Source organism: Crocodylus porosus, unplaced genomic scaffold (assembly GCF_001723895.1).
Source record: "Crocodylus porosus isolate Cpor-Errol unplaced genomic scaffold, CroPor_comp1, whole genome shotgun sequence".
Taxonomy (NCBI): Eukaryota; Metazoa; Chordata; order Crocodylia; family Crocodylidae; genus Crocodylus; species Crocodylus porosus.
The window spans coordinates 18,849,598-18,860,603 of record NW_017728947.1 but is presented as its reverse complement, the minus strand read 5'-3'; the positions used below and the strand labels follow the sequence as shown (position 1 = coordinate 18,860,603).

Below are 11,006 nucleotides of genomic sequence, written 5' to 3'. Positions count from 1 at the left end.
CCAATTGAGGACAGGGCACACCCTTGGGTGTGTCTAGGCTACACAAGTAAAGATGTTTACCCTGAAGATAGAGAGACAATCAAATCCACAGTGTGCTTCATTATGGCTGAAGATTTGATGTCCAAACACTCTCAGATTTTATGGTAATGGACAGCAGTATAAAACCCAATAGACAAGACAGACAAAGTTCTTCTGTGCCCATCTATCATCTTCTGTTCTGGTATGAACATATGTGTAAATAAATAAATACAAAAGTACAAAAACGGTTTTAAACTGTGTTACAGTAACCACTGTGATTTTTCAAAACTACCAGTACAGATATTGTGGACCAGATAGATATTCACCGGGTATATTCACCATAGTCTCACTGACTGCAATAGTTTACACTAGCTGGGACTCTGGCCCATTGTGCTGTTGTTGGTTTTAGGACGGCAGATGTGTGTGTGTGGTGGTGGGGGGGGTTGGTTTGTTTTTATTTAATATAATTTGGCCTAAAGGCTTTATGTAACTTAGTTCTGAACATCTGGGATTGATTACAGGCTCACAAGCTGGAAAGCATTCATCTGGCTTTTAGAAATAAACACATTCAGCTCAGTGCATACCACAACTTCATTTTTAATGATAGACTGCAGAAGCTTAAACAGCCATTTTAAATCTTTAATTTGCATACCCTCGGTATTTTTAGTCACTTTTTTCACACCATAGTATCAGGCAATAATTAAGTTAATTTTTATTGCTTTTCTTTATTTTTTTGTAAAAATTCATGAACAATGGCAAACCTGCAACTAAGATTCTTGTCAGTTTCACTTTTCACAAGTATCGTGGGAGAGGCCCAATATGTAATGCAAGATGCAGCACTGATGCATTACATGGATCGGCGTTTTCAATCTTTAGAGGTATGTGCTATCTTTATAAGTGGATCACAGAAATATTATATAACTGCAGATGAAATTGAAAGTTGCTTAATGTTTTTGTATATGCTAACAGCTTTTAAGTTAGTTATTAGTCAAATAAGGCGGTTTTCTCCTTGTGGAAAACAAAATGAATACATGTAGCTGATAAAACTTACAAATGTAATTATTTTATCATACTATTATCAATCATATGACATAATTTGATAATGTTATATCTTTATTTCATTAAAAAGAGCCAAATTCTGCTACCAGATTGATGCAACCCAATCAATTAAAGTTTTGCACAAAAAAAAACAACCTGTGCAAATATTTAGATTTACAATAAATCCCAGGACAATTACATTTCTTATTGTCATCAGTAGGCTAGGTGCCAATGAATAATGTACACATACAAGTTTTAAAAAAACTTTATAAGTTTTTATCTCTAGCTGAATTTAATTTTTTTAAACTTTGAGCATATTTGCACCTTTAAAAGAGATTGAAATAATCCCATGTAGTCTGGGAGATTAGATAAAGATTTTGTTTCCATTTAATTATATAAGAAGCGGCTGCATGTCCCCCTTAAGGGGCAGGTATAGAAAACAGTGAACAAGGAGGTAAGAAAGAGTAGGCAGGAGCTTTGGGGAAATGGATTGGTTGCTAATAGGGTATCTTGGATAGGCAAGGTGGATTGTGTGAAGGACTGGTGTATGTTTTGGGGGTATATCAAGAAGAGGAGAATTTGGGGAAGAAACTATCTTTCTTCAGTATTCTTCAGTATATGCAGTAAAACTGAAATGAATACTGACTATTAAAGAGGAAGACAGAAGCAAACAGGGTACATGGATGAAATCACTTTGTTATGCCTGGAACACTAACCGCATTTAATACACCTGCCAAAGATTTTAATAATAAAACAATAAAATAACAACATAATTAAAAATAAAAAAGGCATAGGAAGTTATGGTTATATGTAAATATGTAACTTAACCCATTGAATAATCAGCATAAAATATCAAATGAGCAGGCCAGACATAAACCTACAAATTATCGACAATAAAGTGGAACACACAGGCATTATCCCCATTGTAAGGCTATTTATTCCTCAGTCACAGAACAGCTCAAAATGGAAAGCTTGAAATCCAGGTTGGGTTCTACAGTTGAAAACCCAATATATTAACTGATTAGCCTCCCACACTTAGGTGTCTTCCCTTGGAAGCTTGTACATGTTTATCAACTTTAACATACATAGGAGGTAGCACAGCATAAAATTAAGGCTATAACATTAGCCTAGGGCTCAGGAAACCAGTATTATGTTCCCAGCTTTGCTACTAGTGCTATAACCCTTCAGACAAATCATTTTGCATCCACACCTCAGTTTCTCCATCTAAAATAACAATATTTTGTACTTTGAGAGCTACAGATAAGAACTGTCTACTTAAATCTCTTCCTCTTTCATCACTTACTCTGTTAGGAAGTTTGACCCAAGTAAAGAACTCTACAATTTTCATAGTGATTGCCATTTGGGGGGAGTCTCAGTTTTGGATGCCCAATCTGAAACACAGAATCATAGAAAACTAGGGCTAGAAGGGGCCTCAAGATGTCATTTAGTCCAATCCTCTGCTCAAGGCAGATGGTCCTTATCCAAACCATCCTAAATCAGTCCTTGTTTAACCTATTCCTACAACTGTACAAACAAACCCGTTCAACAATTGCACAACGTATATCACTTTAAAATATGAAGAACACTCTCACTTGCCACAGGTAAAACAGGGGAATGAGGGTACTGTAAATGGCTACTGTTGCAAGGGCTGTGAAAAATACCCTTGAGACATCCAAGGTTCCCCTTCTCCCCCTCCCTGCCACTACAGAAAAAGGCAAAAACCCCCACAGTCCATGCCCACCTTCAAATCCTGAGTTTTAGAGGGTGACTATTCAGTTCTTCTTGAAAAATTGATATCTCCACTTAGGCACCCAAAATAACTTTTGCAAATGTACAGCAAAGCATACTGGTACCGATGGCTATAGAAACACATGGGTCTTTTGTATATTGACAAAGTATCAACTTGATTGCCCCATTTTTCATGTTTTTACTTCACACTCTTCACACAACCTCCTTCCCAAACATAGCTTTTGGGGGTCAAATTTCAATCTCTCTCTTATGTGACAGAAGAGAAGCAGTAGTGTTAGCTCAGATCAGATATCTGCTGGGTTAGCAGAAGATCATTATATAAAATGTTACTGCTTCCTGACTCCAGCAGCTATGCCTGTGTGCACATTCTTATGAGACTGACTCACTAGAGCTCCTAAAAAGGTGATTTTAAGGAGCTTTTGGAAGAAAAATTCATCACTCAACTCCCTGTTCTGAACCCCCAATTACTTCCACAGGTGGAAGCCTAGGAGAATGGCTGTCTGCCTTCATATCAAAGGAAGTGTATATATTTAATAAAAACTATGAATTTTATGGATAGTGAAACATGTCCTCTTCATGCACATAAATGCCAAGAGATAATGAATTAACTTTAAAGGGGGTAGAAGAGACAACTAGACAGAATGTCTAGTATTGCTCTGTTTGTTTGTTAACTAGTCATGATTTGATTTTTTTTTCTGTACAAAATATGCACAGTTGCAGTATAGATATATATGTATTTTGTATTCTAACTCAAGAACAGGCTGGAAAAATGCAACCAAGATATAATGGATTATGTAGAAGAATTTCGGGACTTCTCAAAGAGGATAATATCACGCCTAGAGAGACTGAATGTTTATAAGACTGAGTTTAAAAATGAAGTGGAGCATTTGTTAACAAGAGTTGAAAGAGCTCAAAGGGACATCGACTATTTTGCTTCTGGGAAAGACTCTGATGCATGTGTAGAAGTAGATGAAGACCTAGTAGAACAGCAACAAATTGAAGAAGCAGAAGAAAGAAGGAAAATTAAGCTCCTGCTTAATGCAAGTAAGAACTGATTACTTTTCAAATTTAGATCTATGAGAGCAAATCCTCTAACACATTTACTCTCATACATCATGAAGTATAAGCATATGTTTTTGGTACTTGCAAATGCATAAATATTGGTCTTTCCACATACAAAAGTGCATCAAAAATAGAGAGCAAATGTAATCATCTCATTTATATACAGACTCTGTTAAATGTTAAATTGATTTTTTTGGAAACAATTTTTCTGGACCAGAGGCATTGTGTCTGTTCTTACACAAAGTGCCAGAAAAAACACCAGTCTCTCTCAATTTGTTGCAGCTCTGTCAAGTAATTAAGTATCTTTTATTTTTTTGGACAGAGCCTTGGTCCAAAAGTAATTTTTGAGATAATACAATTACTTAATCCACTCATAATTTTTTGTATTTTTTCATATTATCTGTATTTCAGTGTCACTTACTGACTTACACGAATGCAAATTTCAATGGTGAGTTTGAAAATATAACATGTAGAAGTACTAATATGAAGCACATATACATTTTATGTTTTATTTGAAAATTCCTGCCCCCTAAAATGTCATCCTTAAGAAGTATTTTGCTCTTATGAAATGTAGTAATGGAGTGTATGCATTGTAGTGATGTATTGGAAATTTTAGGTTGTCTTCTAATTTATTTTATTGCCAATCAGAAACAGCATGAAGTTGAAAAAACAAAACAGATTATTAAAAATAGTAATGAAAATCTTTCCAGAAAGCTACAGGACACATTCTAGGCTGATGTAAATCTTCCTTGCTGCATTGAAGTCAAAGGAATTATATTTAATTTTAATCAGCTAAGGGTCCCCTCCTTAATCTTCTCCAGCAATCTGTTAGCAAAGGGTTAAAGTAAATCCTAGTGGTAATAAAACTACCATTTGCTCTCTGATTGTTCAGCTTCCTCCTCTGCCATTTTCCACTGCTCTGAATGTCACAGTTTATTTCTTCCTTAGTCTGGTCACGTTCCCTGAGTCCTGAAAATTTTTTTCTAAGAGTCATGGGAGGAGGAAAGTTTCTCACCCTTAAGCATTCTTGTATGTTTAAAGTTATCCTCAGTGGTAAGTGATTTACACAGGCTAATTGCATTTTTGTAGGGCATTGCAATCAAAAAACTGTAGAAAAGAAGGGCTGGAAGTGACCTAGGAGGTCACTGAGCTCAACCCTGTGTTCAAGGCAGGATCATCACTATAAACCATCCTATACTAGTGTTTACCTAATCCAGCTGTGCTCAACCCCTGGTCTGCAGACCAGATCCAGACTACAGAGCCATGTTCCCTGGCCTGCAGAAGTCTCTAGGAGTCCAAAACTTTGGTAGCAGAGGGAGTGGTAGCAGTAATTACCACTTCCCTGCTGCCAAATTTCTGGACCTGTGACAGCATGCTGGATCTGTGTGCAGATGTGGCTTTGGGCCTGATCATGGGACACAGGAGCCAGCTGGAGCTGGTGTGGGGCTGAGGGAGGTGGCACAGTGCTCGATCTGGCCAGTGGACTGGCCCCAAGCCACTCATCCGGCCTGCGCAAGCAAAAGGTGGAGCTCCGCTGGTCTAACATATTCTTAAAACTGCAGGAACAACCCTCTTGCACAAGTACCAGGCACAATGCCCCAGAACAGCAAGAATACTATATCTTGCCACAGGTAAGGCAGGGGGATAAGGACACTCTCAATGACCTATTGTTGCAAGGACAGGAAGTCATTTGTTAAAACAGGCTCAAGAGATCCAAGGAAGAGGATCATGTCCCCCTGCTATAGAAGGGAAAGTCCAAGCTAATCTGGCTGTCATATAAAAATCCTTCTTGCTCCCAAATGTGTTGATCAGCCTGACCCTAAATGAAGAGGCAAGATCCTCTAGCCAGGAACTTCCACGTATTTTAGCCCCTGTAGAAGCACTGGCACACCACAGTCAAAGTCCTCAGTTTTAGCTATAGCCAACACCCAAGGAAGGGAAAAATAAAAACTTGTATGCATCTATTGGCATGTCCATTATTTATTCCATGATTTAACAGCATAGTCAATGTTTGGAGCCTTGTTCCTCAGGTGCCCAATTCCCTGTAGAATACGCTTTCCACTACTTGCATAATTCTTAGCTCACATTGGTTTTTAAACACAAAGCTATGAGTTAATTGCTATTTTATTATAATTAGTTACTGAAGGCCAAATGATAAAATGTAGATTTTAAAGCACTTAAAAAAAATCTGTTTAAAAAACAGTGATCCAATGTATAGCAGAACTGCTTCTCTACTATTCTATAGTAGCGTCTTTTGCACAAAATTTTCCAAGATATTTTTGAGGGGTACACTGTAAGTCCCATGTTGTTCCCACTTTTGATGTGAGTGTGATTCATTGATTGTAGGGGTGCACCAACAGCCGATTTTAAGGAGGCATATTTCATAGATTTCATAGACATCAGGGCTGGAAGGGACCTCGGGAGATCATCGAGTCCAGCCCCCTGCCCAAAGGGCAGGAAGTCAGCTGGGGTCATAGGATCCCAGCAAGATAAGCATCCAATTTACTCTTGAAAGTGTTCAATGAAGGTGCTTGAACCACCTCCGCTGGCAGACTGTTCCAGACCTTGGGGGCTCGGACAGTAAAGAAATTCTTCCTTATGTCCAGCCTGAAACGGTCTTGCAGGAGTTTGTGACCGTTCGACCTCATCATCCCTTGGGGCGCTCTGGTGAACAAACGCTGATATCAATCCAATTTCTGATGTAGCTGTGTGCAGCTGGTAAGTCTGTTGTGCTGGACAGTGGGGGAAGGGGCATGAGTGGGGCAGATCAACACCCCCTGTGGTGAGGGAGGGAGGAGGCGGAGGCAGGTACTACCCAGCCGGGGTGGGTCAGGGTGCAGGACAGAGCTGCGGCTTGTTGTGGGAGGGACAGCTCCTACTACTGTGTGCACCCCAGGAAGACACAAGGGGATGTGCCCCTCAGATTCGTGTGGGGTGGGGCGGGCGGGCTGAAGCCGGGGCTGCACCAGGCTCTTCTCAGTGGGAGCCGGGCTCATGGTGGAGGCTATGGAGCAGGCTGCAGCCACCCCCAAATTTTTCCATAGCCCCACAAGAGTCCCTCTCCCAGTACCACTGCTGCATGCCCAGTGCAGCCCCAGCTCTTCCCAGCATGTGGGTGGAGACAGAGCATTGAGCCAGGGCTGCACCTGGTGCAGTTGTGGTGCTGGGAGTGGGGCTATGGGGTGACTACAGTGAAATTTGGGCTGGTTGCAGCCCCCTCCATGGCCCCTTCCCCAAGCCCAGCCCCTGCTGAAAAGAGCCCAGTGCAGCCCTGGCTCCAGCCTGCATCTGCAACCTGTGTAGAACCTGGGGGCACATGTGCACCCTCCTCCCCCATGCCCTCACTGGGTGTGCACAGCAGCAGGAGCTGCCCCCCTGATGAGCCACAGCTTTGTCCCATGCCCCACCCCACCACAGCTGGGCAGCTCCTGCCCCTACCCACTCCCTCCATCACTGCAGGGTGCTTTAATCTGCCCTTCCCCTTCCACCACACCTGACTTACCAGCTGTACACAGCTCTTCATGCTGCCAGGCTGTGCTCCTCGCTGCCTGCACGCTGTGCTGTGGCTGTGTGCACACAGGGACATTTATCGGCCAAATTATTGCCCTCATCAGACCGATTTCCAATACAGTCAATTTTCTTTATATTGGTACTGATCCAATCTTGAACTGATGTATTGAGGTGCACCTCTAATTGATTGACATTCATTTCATTAATTGCACAGAAGGCATGCCTGATTTTCCAACCCTTTGCTTATGAATGGATTGTACCGTTCCTTCATATCAAGCATAAAATGCCTTTGGGGGGTCTGACAAGCTCTAAATATAGCTAGGTCCTGATCATCTCCAAACCTTAGTGTTAACTAAAGTCCCTAAAGTGTTTGGGTAAGGGGCATCAGTATCTATGAGTGCAGAAAGTACTGCTTTTGGGAGGGAAATAGAATCTTTCCACTGACTTCAAAAGATTTGGATTGGGCCAAAGAAAGAGACTGTTTTTGACTTTTCCTTGTCATTCACTTTCAGAACTTCCTGCCTTAGGGCACTGCTTGCTCTGCTTGGCAAAAAAGACTGCACTTTATTAAAAGACATTCTTTAAGCTTCAAGGAGTATCTCTTCTAATTCTTTGCTTCCCTTGGCACACAAGCAGAGTGTACATTGTAATAAAATGTTTGCTGGAAAGAGGTGGGCATTTGATAAAGAACCTAGGTTCTGTACTGGATAGCAAACAGTATCTGCACAAAGGGGGCATAAAATGCTGCCAGTTTAGAATTGCCCATTAATTCTGGTGGTCAAATGTTGCACCTATTTTGTACCACTGTAATTAAAATACTGCTTCATCAGCCACATTCCTTGTACTCCTGACATGCCTCTAGCCCAAGGGTTTATGACAGGAATTGTTATGCTGGTCCATCAGGTTACATTTCAGAGATGGAAAGTTCCTGACTGTGATCTGGATACTTTTCAGCACCTCCATGCTGCAGGAGTGATGAAAAGGGCATTCAACATAGTCTAGTGTGGCAGTCCTTATATTATTGCTTCTTTTTAGGATACTGTATTTTTTTATAAGAATATTTGTGTTACTTAAGGAACTATAGGCAGTGACTGAACTCTTCCTTGAGGCAGATAGTATGTGCAGTAAAATTCAAGACGGCAGGCTTTAATCTGCATGTCTTCTATAATTAAAAAGCTTGATTCTTCTCTTATACTAGGAACCTCAATAAAAAGAAGGAAATTACACCTGTGTAAAAGAACCTGGGGTAACTAAGAATAGAATCAAAGGACACGTCTGTTTGGTGCAAGACAACACTAGATAGAAGAGTGCTGCCAGCTCCCATATTGGGTGTAGATGTGTTACTGAGGTGCTGAGCACTAGGATTGTGAGAAGCTTCGGTCCCTGATTCAATTTTGCAGAGCTTCAGCCTGATTTGGTGGCTGAATCTATGAATCCAACTTGAACAGAGGACCCTTTAATCTCTCCTAATTGAATCAGAACCCTCCAAATCAATTTGGAGAGATTTGGAAAGGTTCAGCAATTTGGACATAGACACAGCTATGTTTTTTCTACATACCTCAAGGTAGCAGATGGCTCATGAATGCTGTGATGCTGGAGCTCATGGAGTGTCCCACAGAAGTGCAGGGGGGCTCCCCAGCACACTTGTCAGCAGACCCAGAAGTGAACCAGAAGTACCTCCAGTCCACTTCCAAGTCCACCGCGGAGCATGTTGGGGGGCCCTCCTGTCCCCCCCCCGGCTCGGTGACTGGTGCTTCCTGGGTCTGGGGGGGCACCCTTGGTCCTTTCATGGCTGTGCGCTCCCTGGCAGACCTGGAAGTAGACCAGAAATACTTCCAGTCCACTTCTGGGGTCACCGCCGAGTACATGGAGGGCCCCCACGCGCTCCTGTGGAACACTCCATCTACCCCAGCATCTCAGTGTTCACAAGCCATGCTGCTACCTCAAGGTATGTAGAAAAAGCATTTAAAGCTATGTCTATGTCCAAATCGCTGATTCTTTCATCAGCATCAAATCTTCAGATTCCGATTCAGCCAAATCAAATCAGGGACAGTGATGCGAACGAATCAAATCACTGTCCCTGATTTGGGCTGAATCCAAATCTGAACTGAATATCGTCTGCTTCGCACACCCCTATTGAGCACATGCCAGGACAGTCAGCACCTCAGCAAAGCTTACTGGTGCATGTGCAGTATGTTCTCAAGACAGAACATGCTAGTTATATCACATAAAATGTATTTAGCCACAGCCCCTTTGTCATCACCTTTGTTGACATTTCAAACCTACCTTAATTCTGAATGAAAAAAGGACAAAGAAATGCAGAAGGGAGAATCTAGAGGATGCATACATATTCTTATTTTATAATTATTTTGCATTTGGATTTCTTTTGTTACAGGCTGTGACAACATGCTTACAGGTATCAAGTCTCTAAAAATAGTGAAGAAGACTGGAGATGTTCATGGCTCTTGGATGAAAGATCCAGGCAAAAAGCATCCAAAGATTTATTTCTTAAACAGATCCAAGAATAACGTTATTTTGGAATTTGCAAATATTAGGGCATTCATGGAAAGCAGTAACATGCTAGCAGCCCGGAGAGTTGTCCTACCAACTTATTGGCAGGGAACTGGCCATGTCATATATAAAGATTTCCTATTTTATCACAGATATGGTTCCTTAAATGAGATAATTAAATACAACATCCACAAGAGAAATATAACTGACCGAATGCTCCTGCCAGGTGCTGGACAGATGCCAGCTTATCAACTGTTTCCAACCACAAAAATAGATCTTGCTATCGATGAGCAAGGACTATGGGCAATCCATGCAGAACCGGACATTGGTGGAAACCTTGTCATCACTAAAATCAACCATCACACTATGGCTGTGGAATATACTTGGGATACATCATGCAACAGCAAGAATGCTGAAGCTGCTTTTATGGTCTGCAAAACCCTCTATGTTGTGTACAACACTCCCAGTGGAGGCACATCTCGTATAGAATGTGTGTACAATGTCTTGGATGCTTTAAATACTTATGAAGTACCTCTTCTACATTTCCCCAAACGTTATGGCAGTCATTCAGTGATGCATTATAACCCCAGAGAAAAGGAGGTGTTTGCCTGGGGTGATGGATCCCAGATCATCTACAAACTTCAAACAAGTCAAAAAGTTTAAAAAGTGTTGAAAAATTCATCAGATGAACTTAAAGGAAGTACGCCAAGTTTTCTTCCTACTTATGTTCAAGGAATTTCCTTATTTTTCTATTTGCTATTAGCTGCAACTGATTAAATAAGCATTAGGTAAAAAAAAGACTAGACTTAGGCGGGGTCTTAACAAGTAATAATGCTTGGTCATAACCAACAGATTCTGAATTTGAAAACAGATATACATTTGAAATGTTAAATAAAGTTAAGAATTGTCACACTGGATCAAACTAGTGCTCCATCTGGTCCAGTATCCTATGTTCAGCAGCAAATGGTATTAGATACAATTGTTAGGAACTTTACAGGGTGACACCACAAGATGATTTTCCCTTTTAGAGAAATTTTTCTATACAGCCCTAATAGTAGGCAGTGGTTTGTCACATGAATCAGTAGTTCCCAAATATCTTGTTCAGCCTGACTAAACCA

At 41.1% G+C, this 11,006-nt stretch overlaps 1 protein-coding gene across 1 annotated transcript; it reads left to right on the top strand.

The window, feature by feature from the left end:
* Positions 1-595: 595 nt before the first annotated feature.
* Positions 596-11,006, top strand: OLFML1 (olfactomedin like 1). The gene is made up of 3 exons (XM_019552364.1): positions 596-896; positions 3,561-3,849; positions 9,773-11,006. The coding sequence occupies exons 1-3, from the start codon at positions 771-773 to the stop codon at positions 10,549-10,551; spliced, it is 1,194 nt and encodes a 397-aa protein (XP_019407909.1). The 5' UTR covers positions 596-770; the 3' UTR covers positions 10,552-11,006.